The following is a 22,078-nucleotide window of genomic DNA, read 5'->3' as shown; positions in this document are numbered from 1 at the left end:
CTTAGGGGTGCCTTACATGTAAGAAAAGGGAAGGTTTGGGCCTGGCAAGTGGGTACACTTGCCAAGTCGAATTTACAGTTAAAACTGCACACGCAGACATTGCAGTGGCAGGTCAGAGACATGATTACAGAGCTACTTATGTGGGTGGCACAACCAGTGCTGTAGGCCCACTAGAAGCATTTGATTTAGAGGGCCTGGCACCTCTAGTGCACCTTACGAGGGACTTACTAGTAAATCAGATATGCCAATCATGAATAAACCAATCAACATTTGAATTTACACAGAGAGCATATGCACTTTATCAATGGTTAGCAGTGGTAAAGTCCTCAGAGTTCAAAAGCCAACAGCAACAGGTCAGAAATAATAGGAGGCAGGAGGCAAAAAGATTGGGGATGACCCTGCATAAGCAAAAAAGTCCAACAATATATATATATATATATATATATATATATATATACATACACACACAAATGTGTGTGTGTGTGTGTGTGTGTGTGTGTGTGTTTATATATATACATATATATATATATATATATAGGGCGGGAATATGTTTTTTGCTCGTTTTACTTTGGCCTAAATAAACACTTTTGTTAAATGATTAAGTGACTGCAGCGTTTCCCTTCTGTGAAAGGAACGACCATTTTTGTAACAAAAAAAAAAAATATATATATATATATATATATGTGTGTGTGAGATTAGAGAGAGAGAGAGAGAGAGATGTCGATAGAATTTTCTTCCTATAGTCTGCTCTATCTATTGTTTGAAGGCACATTTTCTTATTGTTGGAGAGTGAAGTGGTGGAACAGGAAGCCTGTAATTGTCCACAGCCTCCTGCTGCCTTCCTCCAATTTTAGAATTGGCTTTTATTGTTACCATATTCAAAAGTGCTCGTTTTGTCCATGATGTCTGCAGCCAGCAGGGTTGTCCAGTGAGTTTAATGCTTCCCTGCTTCAGAATGCAATGCTCAGCAGGTCACAAGTTTGAATCCCAGCATGGCTACTCAGCCCCACTTCCTTTTGAAGTTACTAAATTGAGTACCATTAAATGCGATAACGGGAACAACTGATGTTTGCATCGCATAGCATTGGCAGGAGTGTGGTAGGAAGCATTGTGTAAAAAGAAATTATTATTTATTTGTACCTCTGATTTAGACCTGGTTTCTTCATGTGAAAAAAAATTATTTGAGCGTTGGCAAATCATTCTATCTCACTGTACATCAAAGTGCACAGTTCCTTATGGTCTAAAAGTGTAATGTAAAAACTAAAGTTACCTTATGTAATCTAGTAATATGTTGCTGTACTTCACATGTGAGGAACTTACTCTCACACGCACAATTGTGCAGCAGATGTATTAAGCCGCCATGATATCATATTGGCATTAAATCCAGTGAATTGCTGCATATATGCAACAGAGTACACACTGCAGTAGGCACTCAACCTTCTGAGCTATCTACTAAAATTGAAGGCTGTAACCTGCAGATAACACCGTTTCTAGAGCATGTGCTCAACTCGCTAATATATTTGACAGTTTTCTAAAGCTTTTTTTGTTTTCAAAACATTGATGCTTCAGTGCTTGAGTAGATGTGAAGGGCTTCAAGAATGCAGATAAAAAAGAGAGCAGCCCTTCTAACCACTGGGATAGGGATATTAGACACATTTACCAAAAAATCCCTTCAGACAATACTCATAACAAATAAAGAAAGTCACATACATTCCATTATACATTCAGACCAAAGAAATAAAATCACATATATTCCATCGTAAATTCCGCATCTCACTTACACAAGTTAAAAAAAAAGGTGTCTAGAAAATATATATGTATGATTTTATTCAAATTAAGTGAGATAATATATTATATTGACAGTAAAACTCATTGAAATATACCACAATGTACTACACATAAACGTGGAAGAAAAACATACTAATACAAATTAATCTGTCTTTAAGCAGATTCCCCTTTACCATTTATATCACGGGGAATTTATGAATTTAGCGAATCATGTAAAAATGCCCAGTGTAACTAGATTGTGGCAAAACAAATCATCAATGTTCTTCAGGATTAATAAAGTTTATCTCTTTTATACCTTAAAATCATATTTTACCAAAGCATCCACAATGATTCCAATAATCTGTTTAGGTGATGTAGATGGAATCCCCCTTGTCGACTGCAAGTGGTAAACAATCCTCATGATTCTTTATAGGTTTTCTTTGGGTCTTTGTTGCAATAAAAAAGATGGCAACCTCACTTCCACATGCTGAGATCCAAGTACTCTTTCCAGGATACTGTATATGTCATGCTGTTTGTAGAAACATGCACGGTCTTAAAACATCTGCAACAAGGCTAGTCTAATGGTTCTCATAATTAAATATCCGAAGTACGTAATGGTCGAGCTTACATGTAAAACCATCTTGTAATATGAGCACGCTTTAATACTCTGTTTCTTTAACAACCAAAGACTCCAAAGTGTTTCCCAGAGTTAATCACCTCAGTTGTGGTTCCTCAAGCTCTCCAAGCAGATACAAGAACAATTATATTCTGTGATGTGTTGGATGTTTGTGTAAGCTGCTGACTAATGCGTCTGTAGAATAAGTGGATGGTGTTAAATACTGTTGTGGGCCCCATGGAAATCATTTTAAAGCATATCTGTGCTAAGTTCAGGGTTTCAATTTGCCTCATGTCAAACATGAAGAGAGAATTCTGTCCTCTTTTTTTATTTGCATTTTGGTACTTTTAGTCCTCCCCTCATGATTAGAAAAGTAGAATATAAAACTATCATAACATGAAGAATTAAATCCGGAATGTTTATTCTATTATGTCAATCAATCAAATTTTTTTTTGGAGGTTTTTTCTGAAGAGCAGGAGGTCTTTGGTTTTGTGGAGGTAGGTGGGGAGGGAGTTCCAGGTTTTGGGGGCGAGGTAGGAGAAGGACCTGCCTCCTGTGGTGGTGCGTTGGATGCAGGGGACTGTGGCTAGGGTGAGGTTGGCTGATCGGAGGTTGCGGGTGGGAGTGTGAAAGTTCACTCTTTCGTTGAGGTATGTCGGGCCGGTGTTGTGGAGGGATTTGTGTGCGTGGATGAGGATCTTGAATGTGATTTTCTTGTTTATGGGGAGCCAGTGAAGGGTTTTGAGGCGTGGTGAGATTCGTTTGTGGAGGGGGAGGCCAAGGATGAGGCGCGCGGTTCTGGATTCTCTGGAGTTTGCGTGTGAGTTTGAGTGTGATGCCGGCGTAAAGGGCGTTACCGTAGTCTAGTCTGCTGCTGATGAGTGCATGGGTGACTGTCTTCCTGGTCTCTGGGGGGATCCATTTGAAGGATTTTTTTAGAGTGCGGAGTGTGCGGAAGCAGGAGGAGGCAAGAGCATTGATTTGCTGTGTCATGGAGAGGGAGGGGTCCAGGATGATGCCGAGGTTGCCTGCGTGGTTTGCGGGGGTGGGTGCGGGTCCTAGGACGGTGGGCTACCAGAAGTCGTCCCACCAGGAGTCATCCCATATGGTTTTGTTGGGGCCAAAGATGATGATCTCGGTTTTGTTGGAGTTAAGTTTGAGGTGGTTAGTTGTCATCCAGTTGGCGGTGTCGAGGAGAGCTGCATATAGGCTGGTTTTGGAGGTGGTGGGGTTGCGGGTGAGGGAGAGGATGAGTTGGGTGTCATCTGTGCAGGAGAGGATAGTGATTCCATGAGGTCGGAGGATGTTGGCTAGGGGGATGATGTAAATGTTGAAGAGTGTGGGGCTGAGAGAGGACCCTTGGGGGACTCCGCAGATGAGCTTGGTGGTGGTGGAGTGGAAAGGTGGGAGGCCGACTCTCTGGGTCCGGTCAGTGAGGAAGGAGGTGAGCCAGTCTAAGGCTTTGTGGCAAATTCCTATGTTGTGGAGGTGTGTGCAGAGTGTGTGGTGGCAGAGAGTGTCAAAGGCTGCGGAGAGGTCTAGAAGGATGAGTGCGACGGTCTCGCCTTTGTCGACTTTGGTCCTAATGTCGTCAGTGCATGCGATTAGGGCAATTTCCGTGCTGTGGTTCTTGCGGAACCCGGATTGTGAGGGGTCGAGAGTGTTGTTTTCTTCGAGGTAGTGGGATAGGCGGGAGTTGACTAGTTTCTCTGCGAACTTGGCGGGGAAGGGGAGGAGGGAGATGGGGCGATAGTTGGAAAGGATCTCTGGTTCGGCTTTGTTTTTTTTTAGGAGAGCGGTGATTTCCACATCCTTTCAGGGGTTTGGGTAGGTGGAGGCATCGAAGGAGGAGGTGATTATGTCGCGGAGTATGGGGGCGATGGCTGGGCTGGCTTTGTTGTAGATGCAATGTGGGCAGGGGTCGGAGGGGGATCCGGAGCGGATGGAGTTCATGGTTTTTTCGGTTTCTTCATTTGTGGTGGCGCCCAGGTGGTGAGTGTGGTGGGGTTATCATGAGTGGGGGTTGAGTTGGGTGAGTGAGGGTTGTGTGTGGTGGGTGTGAGTGGTATGAAGCTGTTGTGGTTGTCCAGGATTTTGTGGTGGAAGTGGTTGGAGAGGGCGTCACATAGGGGCTGTGTGTGTGAAGGGTCTATGTTGCTGGCTTTAGGTTTGGCTAGTTCATTAATGATGGTGAAGGGTTCATTGCTGTTTTGAGAGTTGTTGTCAAGGCGTGTCTTGTGGTCTCTTTTGGCGGTGCGTATGAGTTGGCGATGGGTGCGAATGGTGGCTTTGAGGGTGGAGAAGTTGGTTGTGGAGGGTTCTTGTTGCCATATTTTCTCCGCTTGGCGGCATTTGCGCTTGGAGTCTTGGAGTTCGGATGTGAACAAGGGGCGTTCTTGATGTTGTGGGTGGTGATCTCGTTTCTGAGGGGGGCTAGTGTGTCTGCGCAGGTGGTGATCCATTTTGAGAGGTTGTGGGCTCCTGCGTTGGGGTCGTTGGTGTGGAGGGGGTGTTGTGAGCCAGTTGGGAGTTAAGGCATTCTGTGGGGATCTTGTCCCACATGCGGTAGGGTGTGGTGTGTTGATGGTGGTGTGTGGGGGTTTTGGCGAAGGAGAAGTGGACGCAGTGGTGGTCAGTCCAGAGGAGTTCAGTGGTGTGGGTGTAGGCTATGTGTTGGCTTGAGGTGAAAATTGCGTTGAGCATGTGTCCTGCTGAATGGGTGGGTGAGGTGACTAGTTGTTTGAGTCCGAGGTTGGTGAGGTTGTCTATGAGGGATGATGAGTTGTGGTCTTGTAGGTTCTCCAAGTGAAAGTTGAAATCACCGAGGAGGATGTCGTCTGTTGAGGTGAGGGCGTGCGAGCTGATGGTGTCGGCGATGGTGTCGCAGAAGGCGGGGCATGGTCTGTAGATTAGTGTACTTCTGAGGGTGGAGTTGTTGTTAATGTGGATTAGAAAGTGCATGTTTTCTGTGTTGTCAGTAGTATCTTGGGAGCTGGTGGTGACTTTGATGGTATCCCTATGTAGGATGGCGATGCCACCCCCTGGCCTGCTGAGGCAGTCTTTGCGTTGGAGTTTGTATCCCTTGGGGGTGGTGATGGCTATGTCAGGTTCCGAGGAGGGGTTGTTCCAGGTTTCCGTGAGGAAGGCGATGTCGGGTGAGTGTGATGTGATGAGGTCCCAGAGTTCTATGGCATGTTTGTGGCAGGAGCGGTTGTTGGGGAGCAGGCAGTTGAGGCGGTTGTGGTGGGTGGCGTTGGTGTGGTGCATGAGGGTGTTGTTGCAGGGTGTGTTCTGTTTGTGGGGTGGTGTGCTGCGGGGCTGGTTGGGGTAGAGCAGGTGTGTGTTGCATTGGGGGTGTTGTGTGTGCTGTCGGGGGGGTCGCTGTGGTTGGTGTGCGGTGTGAGGGAGGAGGAGCAGGAAAAATGACAGGTGTGGCAAGTGAAGGGGCCATGAGTGTGTGTGGGGCTGGAAAGGGTGCAGATGGGGCGAGGGCCTGGGTTGAGTGAGTGGAGGATGAGGGGGGAGTAGGCTTGTCTGCGAGGGCCAGGGGGACTGGCGCTGGGTGCGGTCTTGGTGCGGACGGGTGCCTGTGGCGTGTCTGTAGCGCGCCAGTGGCGCCTCCGCACCGCGGCTTCCATAAATGGGGGAAGGGAGGGAGTGGCAGCTGGGAGGGCTGGACGAATGGGAAGGCTGGGAGGTGGGGCCGCAGGGGATGGCAGCAGTGGGAAAAAAGAAAGAAACGGAGGTGAGGAAGAGCGGGCAGGCGGGAGGGGCCGCAGGGGACGCAGCAGCTGGGGAAGCTGGAACGGAGCAAGCAGAGACCAAGGGCATGGAACTGTGAGGTGGAGGAGGGAGGTGGGAGGGGCCGCAGGGGACGCAGCGGCTGGGGAAGCTGGAACGGAGCAAGCAGAGACAAAGGGAATGGAACCGTGAGGTGGAGGAGGGAGGCGGGAAGGGCCGCAGGGAACACAGTGGCTGGGGAAGCTGAAACGGAGCAAGCAGAGACAAAGGTAATGGAATGGTGAGGTGGTGGCGCTGGGCGAAGGAGCGGGGAGCGACCTGCCTGCTAATGCAGGGTCAAGGGTTGCTCCTCGTTACCGCGCTGCGACTTCCATAAATGGGGGGAGGGAGGGAGTGCCAGCTGGGAGGAGGGAGGGCTTTGTCTGTCACAAAACAATAAAATACATTTAAAGTATGCTTACTATTGCATCCCCATAAATCAATAGCCCTGATGTGCAGGGACATATCTCCATTGCAGCATTGTTTCAAATCTAGCGATTGTCACCCTGACCTAAACAAGACAGGAAAACCACAATTTTCCAATAGTTAGGTGGCAGGTGAGTAACCAGGTCAAAGATTGGTAATGCTTGCTAGCTGATGCTCTTTAGTTGGAATCTGAAGGGTTCCCTGGTGCTAAATAAGGGCTGTATGTCAAAACATAAAGCATGAACATCGTGCTACAGAATATTGTAGCAAGTATATCGTCTACTAGAATACATTTTTTAATACAAAACAATGTTCATTTTGAAAAAGCACATCGAAAACACATGACAGCACCTTGTATAATGTAGGATTTCACAACAACATTAAACTCCCTGGTTTAGCCCCTCCTGCCAAATACCAGAACTGCATTGTGAGGAATCCACCTCAGGCTTTATCTCACTCCTGTAGGTTCCTCCTTTCTCCCTTTGTGACAGTTTTTCCGTCTTTCTCTTTCTCATTCTTTCTCCATTGTGTGTTCTCCCTCTCTTGCTCTTGGGAAATGTTGGATGAGGAAAAATTAGTTCCAGTCCCCAAAAAGCAGTGTAGGTGGCCCCCAACACTCTCAAAAATAGGTGCTGGTGTTCCCCACGAGCAACCACTGGCTCAAGTAAGCACTGTGTATAGTAAACTTACCTACACATACTTACTTTCACAATATGTTTGTTGTCGATATACTGTTATATTTTGTAGCATGATACTTCACACTCCGTTTTCTAGAAGAATATTTTAAGGAGCTGAATGTTATGAGTAACGGAAGATGTCACTGACCATGTCGTGAGTGATGTAATGTGTGAGGTCATATGCGATGCATTATGGGAGTGCAAGTTATAATTAGCTAAGACAGCTATAACAGCTGAATTGCACTGGTTTGGTATATGTGAAATGTAAGCCTAACTATAATATCCCTGTAACCTTTAGTTTTTTTAGTGAATTTCTATGTTTTTCTTAAATTCTATTTCCTAACAATAGTGCAACCTTTGTTTTTTCAGTGAATTTCCACTTTCTTTTTAAAAGTAAAGTAATTTTCATTACTATATCCAACCACCACCCCACATGACCTTCGGCCAACCCCTGTAACCACCCAACCCCGTGCTGCACATGGCCATGCACAGCTGGGGTTGGTGGCAGAGCCTGGCCTGTGGCTAGGCCCTGCAGCCAACCCCTATAAACACCAAGCTCCACGCTACACACAGCCTTTGACTGTGCACAGTGGTGGTTTCCTGCAGACCCTGTGGACAACTCCACAACCAACCGAACCTGCACTGCATCCTGCCTTTGGCCATGTGCTGCAGGGGTTGCCCGCAATTCCTGCAGCCAACCCCCATAACAACCCAATCCTCTGCTGCTCACGCCCTTCAACTGTGCACAATGGGGTTTGACTGCAAGGCACGGCCTGTGGACAGGCCCTGTAGCCAACCCCTATAACCACACTACCCTCTGCTACACACATCTTATGGCCATGTGCAGGCGGGGTTAGCTGCCATCCCTGCCCCTGGCCCCCTCCTCAGCCCAATATCAGCCCCAGGGACCCCATCCCCTGGGGCCCGTCCTAAACATTTAGGTGGTCATTACAACCTCGGCAGTCTTTTAAGAAGACCACTGAGGGACTGCCGTGCGGAAGACCGCCAGTAGTGGCGGTTTGCCGCTCGGCGTATAATGACCGTTGGCTGCCCTCCGTCGTTTTTCCGATGGAGAGCCGCCAACAGCCATACTTGCGGGCAGCGGGGAAGTGGAGGTTGCTCCACCTCCACCGCCACGCCAACAGAGCACCGCCGAGCTAATCACGTTCTGTGATTCTGCGCGGCGGTGTTCTGTTGGCGGTGTGGTGTTGGCGGAGCTGCCCCCATGTCTCCCTTCCCCTCCCGGCGGATCGATGGAACAGGTAAGTCGAACGTCCGCTGGGGGGTGTGGGGGGTGTTGTGTGGGTGCATGGGGGTGTGCGTCTGTGTATGTAGGGGGGGTGTGAGTGCGTGTGTGCTTGCGGGGGTGTTGCGTGTTTCGGAAATGTGTGCATGTCTGTCTGTATGTATGTCTGTATGGATGTGTGCGTGAATGTGTGAATGTGGGTGTACTTGTCTGAGTGTGTGTGTGGATGTTGGCATGTATGTCGGTGTGTGCGCGTGTATGTGTGTTGGTGGTGCCTGCGTGCATGTCGGGTGTGTATGTGTAAGGTAATGTCGGGGGTTGGGGTGGGGAGGGGGGGCCCTGCCAACTTTGGGGGATGGCAGGGGTGGTGGGGGGTGTTGGGAGGGAGTCGGGGTGGGGGAGACCCCTATCAGTGCCAGGGAAGGAATTCCCTGGCACTGATAGTGCTTACCGCCATGGATTTCATGGCGGTTCCTACCGCTGGAAATCCACGGCGATAAGCCGGGTCACAATACCGGCGGCGGTATTGTCACGGCCGCCGGGCTGGAGACCCAGGTCTCCAGCCCAGCGGTAGTCTCCGCCCTGGCGGGCGGAATGGGGAAGCGGCGGATGACCATGGCGGTAACCGCTGTGGTCATAGTACTAAAAAAAAGACCGCCAGCCTGTTGGCGGTCTTACTGCCGCTTTAACACCATCCACCATGGTTGTAATGACCCCCTTAGTTTCTTTTGAACATTGGGCTATGCAGCTCCCACTGGAGGCTGACTTTGGCCCCGGGGACCCCATCCCCCAGGACCCGACCTAATTATTGAATTTTTATTTGGGGAGAGGGTCCAGGTGGCACCCCTCCCCAGCCCGATCTAGGCCCCACATATTCCATCCCCTAGACCTGGCCTACCTCCACAAAGCAGATTGTATTCCTGGGGACCCCATCTCCTGGGCTTGGTCTAATTTCCAATTTGGTTTTAGATGTGGGGGGCATCTGGCCCCCCTCCCTAAGGCTGATTTTGGCCCTGGAGACCCTATTGCCTGGGACCCAGCCATGTGACCTGGCCCCTCCCCAGGGCACCCAGTCACAATGTTGGGCTCTGCAGAGGGAGTCTAAAGGCCCCCACGGTCAAGGAGCCTGAAGGCCCCCAAGGTCCCAACCAGCTCCCCACCTCCTGTGGGAGCCAGCGTTGCTGTCACAGAGTGGGGAGGTGCTACAGCAGCTCCCTCTCTGTGAGAGCAATTTCTCCTCTGTTTCCCTGCTTGCCTCTCCACGGGCAGGGAAACAGAGGAAACCTCAGCTTGCAGTGAGGGAGAGCTGTCAATCAGCTCTCTCTCACTGCGAGCAGATGTTTGCTCTGACTTGGTGGGAGCTGTCAAAGCTCCTGCCAAGTCAAAGCAAACAGCTATGTCCCAGGGGTGGGTACCCCGGGACATACCAGGAGCCGGCCCTGGGGGAGGGTGCCAGCCCCTAGGGCCATCAGTGACTCCACGAGGGGGTGCCGCATGGCCCTTCTCCAACTAAAATCGCCCTGGGGACATGGATGTTTCAAGGGTCCTGGGTCCCAAAACAGACCCCTTCATTGTTTTATTAAAGCCCCAACGGTGGTGGTCCCCAGGGTAGTGGGGGGGCTGGGTGCCCCTGCATTTAATTTGTTAAACCCCCAGGGTGGTGGTGGTTAAGGAGCTGTGTGGGGCTGAGTGGTTCCCCTGCATTTAATTTGTTTGAAGCCCTGGTGAGCTGGGGGTCCTCAGGGCTGTGGGGGGCGGGCAGCCCCCTGCATTAGACTTGTTAAAGCCTCAGGGAGGTAGGGTCCATGGGCTGCATTGGGGGGCAGGCAGCCACCCATGATAGATTACTTGAAAACCCTGGGGAGGTGGCAGTCCCCAGTGCTGCAGGGGGGCCGGGCGGCCCCCACATGCTACATTAGATAGAAGCTCCTGGGAGGTGGCTGTGGGGTAGGACGGGCAGCCCCATGTCTTATTTGTTTTAAGCCCCGGGGGGGAGGCGGTCCCCAGGGAAGGGAGGGCTAAGGAGCCCCCTGTATTACATTACTTCTAAGCCCTGGGGAGGTGGTGGTCCCCTTGCATTACATTAGATAGAAGCCCCGGGGAGGTGGGCGTCCCTCGGGCTGCAGAGGAGCTGTGTGCCCCCCTTCATTTAATGAGATTTTAGCCACTGGGGGTGGGGTGGCAGTCCATGGGGATTTGGCAAGGCCAGGAAGGGGATTCATGAAAAGGGCGGAGAATCACCTTTTTTTAAAAAAAACATTGGAAAATTCTGCAGATCCGAATCAGTGGAATTTTGTGACATTTAAAAAACATTATTTTAAGCCCTGAAGAGGACCCCAGCACCAGAACTAAGGGGTCAGAGTATCCCTATCCTGGCCCCTTTTCCTTATTTTCCCTAGACTCGGCTGAAGCCGAGCCCCAAGATGGCTGCCAACACTTCCTGCTTGAAGTGTTGGCAGCCAATCAGATATCTGCACAGAGACAGTTGGATCTGCAGAGGATCCCCATTCCTATGCATCTATAGTTTTTAAACTCTAACTTCTTCAAAACTACTGAATAGATTTGCACCAAATCAGAAAACAAGTGATTTTGGGGCCAAGATCTAGCTTTCTGCCAAATTTGGTGTAATTCTGTACAGAGGTTCGGGGTGTAGTCATGTTCAAAATTGTGAAAAATCCCATTGACATAGATTGGAGAAAAAGTGTTTTAGGACCCCACCTTTTTCTCAGCCCCAGCTTGATACATCATCCTGAATCTTTTTAGAAAGCAGCTCAGCTAACCATAACCAACGTTCCAAATGTGGTACAACAATTAACTCACCAATTTATATATATATATATATATATATATATATATATATATATATATATATATATATATATATATATATAGGTAATTTCTTATCCTTTACTTTGAGAGACAGCTAGCATAATGTGGAACACAGTGCTGGCAACAGAACAACTCCAGAAGCCTGAGGTAGCAAAAACTGTGTGAAAAGCATTATTCTGATGAACACCACTGCAGCCACTGATAAAATAATTGTAATGATTGAGCACATGGGACCTGGTAAGCGACTGTAGGAGTAGCAAGGCAAGGCCATCCCACTGTAAAAAAAAAAAAAAAAACACTACAAATAGAACAGAGTATCTAGCCTAGTCTCACCCATCTATTCAATTGCTTTCGTCATTAGTCAAACTCAGAGGCACACAGTTTAAGTTAGAGGCCTTCATGTGGAAAAAGCTGCAACTGCAGCATCAATACTCACCAGTAAGAAAATAATTTAGGTAAAATCCTATACTTAATTGGTTATTTCCCTTGTACTGCAGATTCCAGTTGAACTCTGCTGTGTATTTGATCCTGCTTGAAGAACACTTATCTCAGTCAAATGCAATGATCTAGAAAAGTAGAGTATTGGTCTATCACTGGGAAACGTAACAGTCTAGATATGGGTGGTGTGCTCCAACAAAGCCCAAACAGCCTGACTAAAAAGTGTAACTAGTTTCTATGGGGAATCCCTGGCTCACAACTGGTAGCTTGGCACAAGCTGCTAACCCTTCCTCTGAGTGCATATAATATAAAGTAAAAAATAAAGTAGTTAAAAATATGAAAATGTTACCAGGAAAATATGACAAAAATTAAGTACATTGTATACAACAATCAAAAGGTATAAACATGTCCTAAAGGAAGGCACTGGAAAATTATGTTGAATGTTATCCGGAGGAGCATGCAAACAGAGAAGGAAAAAAAAACGAAATCCTCTCCCTTGATAGACTGTGGTCCTGCACCTTCTGTCGTACACTCTGTTGCCAACCCATGGAAGACTCCAGTTCCAGTGGAGGATGCTGACACTAGTAGATGGTGAGGCAAGAAAACTGGCACTGAGTGACACCTTCAATGCCGATAGGCTCAGTGCCAAGGTTCTCATATAGACAGTGTTTATAAAGAGCCATGACTGAGATCTCTGGAGCTGAGGATGGAGGCGGTGTGAGTTTCTTGCAGTGCCTATCGATGGGTGCAAGAGGTGCCACTGCAGACTCATGCAAAATTAGATTAAATGCTTAATGCACATGCTATAAACAGTCACTAAACTGCTGTCATGCATTACAACAACATTTTAAAGATAAACTTTAAAGTTAGATTTAAAATGTTAATGTATATCATGTTAGCGATTTAGTTACTGTTCATGCTATTTAAATATAGGAAATAAAAATAAAATGTTTACCTACCTCCTGCCTTCTCGTCCTCCAGTCCTGGTGTTCTCCAGTTATCCAGAGCCCTTGAGCAAACCACTTGACTAATCCAGACACTACTCTCATGCTGCTAATCTTCAGCATGAGAGAGGCACTAGGATTGGTAGGAGCAGGCTAGTTCAATGCTATTTCAGGCACTGGGTCCCTTTGCCTTCTCGCCATCTGGCTGTTTAAGACAACATGGGTTGGAGAGGTTTAAAGTGCATTTGTCAGGCTGGCCATTGCAAGACCGGCAGCCAAAGTGGCATGCACACTTTAAACTGCAGTCAGCACCCCTCATGCTGGAAATCTTCAGCAATGGCTCCACCCTGTTCTCATAGCTCGGGCTGCCCGGGAAAAAAATAAAATGATAATAAACCCAGTTTATTACCATTTTATTTTTCACTTTTGCTACATGTGTACTGAGGGTGGAGCAATGCTTATTAGCCCATATGGAGCTCCGCCACTTCCCAGTTCCCTACAGCTGCATGAACAAAAGGTTTAATGAAAAGCACAGGTTGTTTATTGTTGTATGACATTACTATATAGTACTATGTTTCAGTAGTGAAAAATGAAACATTTCTAAAGCTTTTCTCATTGACAGAGCGGGACCATTCAGAGAATGTGACCTAACATGCTGAACATGTTGCTTTACAGGAGAGGAGTCACTCACAATTTTTGTGGACAAGCGGAAGCTGAGCAAGAGACCAGAAAGCAGTGATCCCAGTGGCAACAGCTCATTGGTGACTCTAGAGACATTGCACCAGCTGGCAGCCTCCTACTTTATTGACAGGGACAGTACCCTACGTCGACTTCACCACATCCAGATTGCATCCACTGCTATAAAGGTAAGGCAATTGTCTCTATGGACAACAGGGGGGCAGTAGTGTAACGCAAACTGATGGGACCCCCAAGCAGAGTGTGATGAGGGCACCCTGAGTCTCCCATTTCTCACAGATATTAATTGGCCTTGGAATGAATGGGGGGCCCCTGAAGGTTTGTGCAGTGCTGCTACTAAAATGACATATATTCGTATTGTATTTACTTTGCAGTTATTGTGAGCCATAGCTCATAGTAGCAAGGTTCCTTTAGCAGAGTTTCAGGGGCATGGGGAGCTTGCTGTGTGCACACATTTTATGTTGTATCTTAAATCATCTCAAAAGTTCACATGAAAATGTAAAGAGATACTTTTATTGCCCATGAATGTATACATATTAATTACAGGCAGTTTTCTTTATGCAAGCAGTGTATGGTCTATGGTTTCAGTGTCCCCACACATAAGAAAACATTAACCAAATTAGTGTAGGCCATGGAAGTGTAGAAAAACAAAGTGGAATAAGAAATAGTGGGAAAACTGGCTCTATGTTTATGGCTCAGTTTAGGCTGTCCACCTTAGTCCATGTCATAATAGTCACAGGGCCATATTTATACTTTTTGACGCAAAACTGGGCTAACGCAGTTTTGCGTCAAAAAATTTAGCGCCGTCTAACGCCATTCTGAAGCGCCATGCGGGCGCCGTATTTACTGAATGGCGTTAGCCGGCGTTAGCCGACCGGCGCTGCCTGGTGTGCGTGAAAAAAAACAACGTACACCAGGCAGCGCCGGCGTAGGGAAAAATGGCGTTTGGGCGTCCAAAAATGGGGCAAGTCAGGCTGAGGCAAAAAAATCGCCTTAACCCGATTTGCGCCATTTTTTTACGACACCCAACCCCCATTAACATGACTCCTGTCTAAGCAAAGACAGGAGTCATGCCCCCTTGCCCAATGGCCATGCCCAGGGGACTTATGTCCCCTGGGCATGGTCATTGGGCATAGTGGCATGTGGGGGGCACAATTCTGGCCCCCCTATGCCACAAAAAAAAAAAGTAAAAAAATACTTACCTGAACTTACCTTAATGTCCCTGGGGTGGGTCCCTCCATCCTTGGGCGTCCTCCTGGGGTGGGCAAGGGTGGCAGGGGGTGTCCCTGGGGGCAGGGGAGGGCACCTCTGGGCTCATTCTGAGCCCACAGGTCCCTTAACGCCTGCCCTGACCCAGGCGTTAAAATCCGGCGCAAATGCGGGGTTTTTTGCCCCGCCCACTCCCGGGCGTCATTTTTGCCCGGGAGTATAAATACCACGCACATGCCTGGGAGTCATTTTTTTAGACGGGAACGCCTTCCTTGCATATCATTAACGCAAGGAAGGTGTTCACGCCAAAAAATGACGCTCACTCCATGAACTTTGGCGCTAGATGCGTCTAACGCCAAAGTATAAATATGGAGTTAGTTTTGCGTCGAATTTGCGTCGAAAAAAACGACGCAAATTCGGCGCAAACGGAGTATAAATATGCCCCACAGTGTCCTGCCTGGACGTTTAACCAACTACTCGTTGCCATGTGTTAGTCTACTTAGTTCAATGGAAACAAACCAATACTATAGCACAGACAGTGCATCAGGTTGGAACTTAAAAGCCAAGGATTTGGCACAGTGCCAGTGAAGGCATGATGGGGAGACCACCCTACTCTGAGGTAACCTGTTAGATCTGGCAGTAATATCTGTTGGGCGCTTTCTGGTCACGGAGTGTCTCCTTATATAAATAAGTGGCTGGAAACAAAACACCCTCTCTCAAGCAACAACGTTTTGATATCTAAGTCCTTTTATTGAGCATTGGATTTCCTACACGGAGTGACTGTGCATGCTTTAAAGACGGGGTGCGAATCTTATAACCTTCTTGACCCAGTCTTTCGCTTAACAGTATCCTGTATAAAATTTGGCAGGTTACATTTCTTTAAAGTTCAACAACTATCTTCACATTTTAAAATTAGTTTTGACAGTAATGGCCACAGCACGGATGGCAAGTTTTAATGATGCCAGACTCGCTCTAGTTCACATAGTGTTCGGCTACACTATTTTTATGGTGCATGTGCTCTGTACCAGAGAAAACCAGTTATACAGTGGGTGACTTTTCCTATTCGTGTTTTGAAAGTTAAAACTAATAATTGATTCAGGTCCGACTGATTTTCCATGCCCGTCACTCGATAAAGCTTTTTTCTAGTTGCAATATTTTAGTGATTATACCAATGTTAGAGCAATCACACCTCTCGTGCAATGCTTAGTTTCATCATCCACTGTAAAAAGTTTACATAAACCAATGCTGAGTTTTTATTCCGGCAATAGTCGTTGATGACTCTGATTTTGTGCCAGGGAGAACACCAACAGTGACGCTACTTTCACATCACTGTGATCTAGATCATTTACTACTTGATGAGAGAGATTTGTTCTATGTTGGGAATCGGGTTTGCTCATAGGCAGAAAATGCTGGCTAAATATAGTTTACACCAGTCAGTACCACAAACACTGTATGTCTAAACATTGGATTATAATCAACCAGGGGACATGGCCTCAGTAGAGGAATTGATTCTGACTCAGCCTGTGGGCATATATAACACACATCTCGGTATCCTGGATGTGGCTTCTGGATTTGCATTCACTTCAAATGATCAACCAAAACTATGTGAGGTCCCTGTGCCACATACAGCGCATTATCACGTGACCTGGATGTCTTTTGCAGTCATTGATCGTGCATCAAAGTAGCGTAAGATCGCTGACAAATCATTGCAGCTACACACTCCCGCTCTGACCTTAGGATGTGAGAGTAACAGGTGCTTCTAGTACTTGAGACAGTAAAGTCAAAGCGTGAGGTGGGCATTGAGATGGGGAAATCGTGTATATTAATTATTCTGATTGAAAGTAATCATGCTTTCAATTCCACCACTTTCCCACTACATCTATAGATCCCCCCCATGTCTATTCAGAGCAGTATACGTGTGAGGAGAAAAGATGCAGTAGGGCACAAAGAATATACAATTCCGCGAGACTGAACCATTCAGAAATCGATTTTTACCACTAGATTTTTCTTCTTTTACCTCTCTGTCACTAATTAGGACACCTTGAGCGCGAAACAGCACACTTAGCATGTTAGCTCAATCCTATTTCAATGACATTGAGTTTAAGTTCTGTTTTATAAACATCAGGGACTGCCTTACACTAGAGATCAGATTTACTAAGCTTTCACATGGAAGGTTGCTGCACTGTGTTGTGTGAAATGGAGAGAACCGGAATGTGCCATATCTACTAAGATGGGCCAATCTTGCATTATTTTGGAATTTTTTAATGATTTTTACCCACAGTGCTCAGAACCTCGCGATTATACCGTGTCTTGTAATTGGGAGTTCATGTAGGAGCATGGGAACAGTGCAAATACACTGAATGTAAGGTACTGCTGTTTGCATCACAAGCAATTTTATGTTTTTTTTCCTCGTGAAATGTGTTGTCGTACCTAAATGCTTGCTTAGCATTTTGTCTACAAATACTAAATTTTGCACAGTTTCTGAGGCATTTTGCATAACTTCCGCCATGGATTTTACAAGCATTTTGCCCAGGCTTAGTATTGATATTAACTTAATCAAGAAAAGATGGCCTTTTTTCTAGAGACTTTATCTGAGACAAACTTATGACAATCTTAAAGCACATGAGCAAGCATAAGATTAAAAGGATATCGTCATTGAAGGCGTTGGGTCAAATTATTGTGTTTCCATTTTGAGGAGATGGCAGGAACATAATCACTGAACAATATTTCACATTTGTCTTCCTTAGGTACAGATCAAAACTATTTTTTTTTAAAAGGAGATAAATAATGGATACTGTCAATCTTCAAAATGGCTTACCCTCTCCAGTTCAAAAATTTGCGTCACTAAGAAGGGTTAGGCTCAGATTTATTAACATTTTGCTTTGTTTGTGTGCTGCTTGTGTGGGGCAGCTATGGTGCAAAATGTATTTCGAGATTTACAAAGCCACACACAGCCCAATTTGTGTGGCTTTGTAAAAAAAAAAAAAAAAAGTAAAGCAAGGCACCACATAGCACTGACTTGTATTATGTTGAGTCAGGGAAGTTTTACATGGGTGTAGTGTAGGTATTACTGTGCATCTACCCATGTATTTTGATGCAAAGTCAGATTTGTTAAAGTCTGTATATATGGGAGTGTACTCCACAATGGGGCGCCTAACTGAGGATGGTGAAGAACAAATATCTTTATTTCTCCAGGTTATTTCTTTGCATTTTACAGTGCACCTAAGAAGAGGAATACACCTTTAAGACTAGTTTTTAAGCAGAAACTAGTCCCATCCTGCACAGAAACAAATCTCACCACAACACAAGCACCTTTGTGTTGTGGCACAAGGGTGTCTGCATTGGTGCTAGACTGCCTCAAGTGCATCAGCGCAAGAAGAGAAAGGAAGTGCAGCATATCTTAGTAAATATGGTGCAATTCTTCTCTCTTCCTTTGCTGTGTTGCATTACTTGAAAGTTTAGTAAATATGGGAGTTAGTGTCTTCCCCCTTTAGGCCTGAGTCACTGAGTCAGAGAGGAAAGGATCATGTGCCCTGTGCGAAATCATACTGGTTAGGAAATGTAGATGTTTATCACTGTGGCAAGTAAAGTTCATTATCAAGGTTTTAGCTGAATAAATTGGTGCAAATCCAGTAACCCAATTGCAAATGGGTTGTACTTGATTGTTTTAAACCAGTGATTGGCAAAAAAACATGGTGGGTGTTATATCAGTTGAAAAACACTTGAACTGAAACCCACAAATTCCTTTTACAAAAGTATTACTAGTTCCAAGATAAAATGACACCATTTAAATATTTTTCAAAGAAGCTCCTTAAATGTCAGAATCACATGCTACAACCTTTAGCCAGACGAAACCAATTGGAACTGAAATTTCAAAGAGGGGAACTACTTCCTTAAAAAGAAATAGCCTTGAAGTGAGTGGTACAGATAGTTTTGAAAATCAAATTACCCCTGCATCTCCTGTGGTGCCGGGGTGGGGGCAGAGATCCCCACCCTGGATAGGGGCCCTCGTCTATCTGTGCATTGTGATAGTGATTGTTCCATCTCACACAGTTAACAGCAGCGCCTGCCTGGCTACAGCAAGCTGTGCAGGATGTGTATTGTGAGGCCATCCTTGCAAAGTTTGCATCAAGGGGAAGTCCTGTGCAGCTCTTAAGGGGGCGCTTTGGGGTGGGGCCTTCAAAGTGATGGCCTTAGGTGTGGGGCACCGTTCAAGTGGTTCTCCGACATGAAGCCTACTGATGCCATTCCCCAAGGCACAGAGAGTGCAGGTCAAATAGAGAGTGCAGGTCGAGGCTCTGTAGAGATGATTTCACTTTCTTCTCGTCATTTCCCAGGAGCCGTGGAGTGCTCTCACTCGCTCCTTCTCAATCTTTGTTTCTTTATCTTTTCTATTTGTGTTTCTTTCTCAATGTCTGTCGCCTTTAACACCTATCTCTTTTTCCTCTGTCTTTCAATGATTCTCTCTATTGTATTTCTTTTCTATGTCCCTTTCCCTTGCTAACTTGATGTTTGTTTTCCGCTAACTCGCTCTACTGCTCTCTGTTGCACTTTCTAAGATTTTCTTTCCCTCTTTTAAGCATCTATCTTGCTTTCTCTTGCTTTCTTGCCCACCACTTCCTCTCTGACCATTTACCTTCAACACTGACATGTCTCTACTCTATCTATTCTGTGTTTTGGGGGCTTGCCTTTCTGCTGCCCATGTTCATATTTAGTGGGAAGGCAGCCTACACGGCTCCTCCTATACCTTTTTGTTTTGTGAGGTGGCTTGAAGTGCTTCTTCTGTGATGCTACTCTTATGACAGGGCAGCCTGCACGTTTGCCGTCTGGGCTCTAGAACTATTGTTAGGGAGCGTTGCACTGTTTCTTCACCACCTGTATCTATTTAGCATTTAGCACTGATGCCTGTGCCTGCTTCTAATCGAGAGTCCATGCCCCATGTGTTGTCTTCTTCTGCAAAGACAAACTTACTTCTGCTCCTGAAACTGTTTTATGTTACTAATCTTATTTATTTATTTATGATTTATTTCTTTTTTAAAGGGCCAGATGAGAAATCATGGGCTACTATGGAGCACTAAAGCAACATTAGCTGACTAAAGCAGTGTAGGGCGGAGGAGGATGAGTTCAAACTAATTTGAGGTGAAACACCCCTATTCAGTATTATTCTAACACTGCTCTGTTCACCACCAAACATCAGCTATCCACCTGTATAAGGAGAAGTTTTCAGGCATTTTCTGAGCAGGAGGTGGTTGGTCTCAGACTGGGGTCCAGGGCATTCCACAGTTTGGAACACTGGGCACCCAAGAATATTCCTCAGGTACATTGATTGAAGACTGCTGATTAGAATGTAGTGTGTGGCTATCTTTTATGGTAGTAGGGTGCTTTGCTTCAGAGACCTTGTGGGTTATAAACAGGATTTTAAATGTATTCCTTCATAGTTTCAACTCGGAGTTAAAGAAGGGGTCTCAAGGTCTGTTTCACAAGGTCTTTTATCCAGAGTCTTTGCAGTCTTTGAGACATATTAGTAGGTTTATTCATGCCCTACAGTAGATGTCTCTCTACCTTCTGTGTAGTACCTATTTCGTGTCTGCCTAAAGTTCACAAGGCTGCAGCCTATACAGTACTTGCTGTATGAGTCAATGACATTTACTATGTAGCCGTGGGCACCTTTTTCCTTAGAGCAGAAACTTGCTCTGGCAATGGCTTTGCTAGTGAATCCTCTTGGAAGTAGTCTTGATGGCTTCCCCACACCTTAGATCAAAGGAACACTCATGTAAAGGGACCAAAATCACCTAGGGAAGAGACTAAACAAACAGGACTCCCTGCATCATTTAAACTGCGCAGGAATGCAGTTTCTCCAATGGTTGAGCTGACTCCAACTCCAGTATTAAAGATGCACTTGTGGCTCAGCCTACACCAATGGAAATGCCTACAGACAGCCACCCAATTAGGGCATAACCTTCAAAGCTATTGCCACTGGTTTTCTTTCTGTGTCTAGGGTCTCAATGAAAGCAGTCCCAGTCAGGAATACTCTTGCAATTGCCCCTACAATTGCCCCTGCAAGCTGCAATTGAGATATTATCATCATGATCAAATACGTTTATTTCCAGTACAATCCCATAAAACAAACAATAAAAGGAAGTTACAAAAAATATATATAGAATTGAAAAAATAGAATAAACATAGCAAAGTAGCATACAGCTATCCTCCCCTATCCTCCCCTGTACACATAATGATGGCAGGACATGCATTAAGAACATTCAAAACATCAATACGTAGCAGCTGAGAAAACAACAATCAGTCAATATGAAATGTAAAATTCTATAGAGGAAATCCTGATGCTTTCCTAATGTGCCTAACAACTAACAGATATGACCCAAGGCTAAATGTCAACTGGATACTACAGTCTGATCTAAAAGTTTGCGATGCTTCATTCAAGTGTCTTATGCCAATAGTAATACACAGTGGTTGTATCTATAATTTCCTCAGCATGTCAAAAGTTGGGCAGAAGAAAAGCATACGTTCCACATCCTCTGAGCTATAATTGCAAAGTGAACAATTTTGTGTACTTGGGTTGATGGAAGTCCATTTGTGTGTGTGATTTTTTTCAAGAGCAGGGTACCAACCCTCATTTTTAGCAGCACGGTTTGGGCTAATGGTGAAACAAAGGCATCTATTTAGTGTCCTAAAAAGGGAACAGCTTTGAATAGCAGAAACCTGTCAGTTAACCCTCCTGGGTTGTCATTAAGATGATATGAATTGAGCATATGGGTCTTTGAATTGCTATTAATTTGGGCAGGAGTAGACCATAACATACTTAAGCCTAATAGCCTCAATTAGGATTTAATATGGCTAAGCCAAGGTATTGTCAAGCTACCCCTTTGTTGACAACCTCCTTCAGAGCTGATCTGTATGTAACAAGATCTGGCATAGACCACAATCTGACCAAGAAGAGGAGGGGACTAAGCCTAGCTTGGTCGCCAGTTCTCTTTAGCCCAGTATAAAAAAACAACGGGACTGCTGGGGTGCTGCTTGGAAGGTTAAACAAAGATGTGATGACCTTGCTTTCCTTCGAGGCCAGCCCGCTAAGGTTCTCACTACCCCATAGCTCTGCTTCATACAAGACAGCTGAATGGACCTTTTCTATATATAACTTGATAACCAGGGACACTGGTTTCAGCGTGGATGCCTTAACTGCTTAAAAACTGCAGAAGCACTGTGTAGCAATGACATTTCAGATTTAGCAATTTGGACCTTCCATCTGGACGTTTTATTAATCTTCACACCCAGATAATCAATGTTATCCATCTGAAAGAGTCTAGTCTCACACATAGAAAATCCACACCTGAGAGACTTATGAGGATTGAGGACCATGATTTTAGTTTTACAAGTATTAAATTATAGCCCTCCAGGGTTACAATATTCAGCAAAACAGTTCAGAAGATTTTGC

At 45.8% G+C, this 22,078-nt stretch overlaps 1 protein-coding gene across 1 annotated transcript in view; it reads left to right on the top strand.

Annotated features, from left to right (window-relative positions):
• The window catches only part of BRINP3 (BMP/retinoic acid inducible neural specific 3), a 932,759-nt gene that overhangs the window by 522,308 nt on the left and 388,373 nt on the right, over positions 1-22,078 (top strand). Inside the window, exon 4 of the mRNA XM_069231092.1 lies at positions 13,399-13,589. Coding sequence (XP_069087193.1) covers positions 13,399-13,589 — 191 coding nt within the window. The remainder of the gene's footprint in view (positions 1-13,398; positions 13,590-22,078) is intronic.

The sequence above is a fragment of the Pleurodeles waltl genome, chromosome 4_2 (assembly GCF_031143425.1).
Source record: "Pleurodeles waltl isolate 20211129_DDA chromosome 4_2, aPleWal1.hap1.20221129, whole genome shotgun sequence".
Taxonomy (NCBI): Eukaryota; Metazoa; Chordata; class Amphibia; order Caudata; family Salamandridae; genus Pleurodeles; species Pleurodeles waltl.
This window is presented reverse-complemented; position numbering and strand designations above follow the sequence as displayed.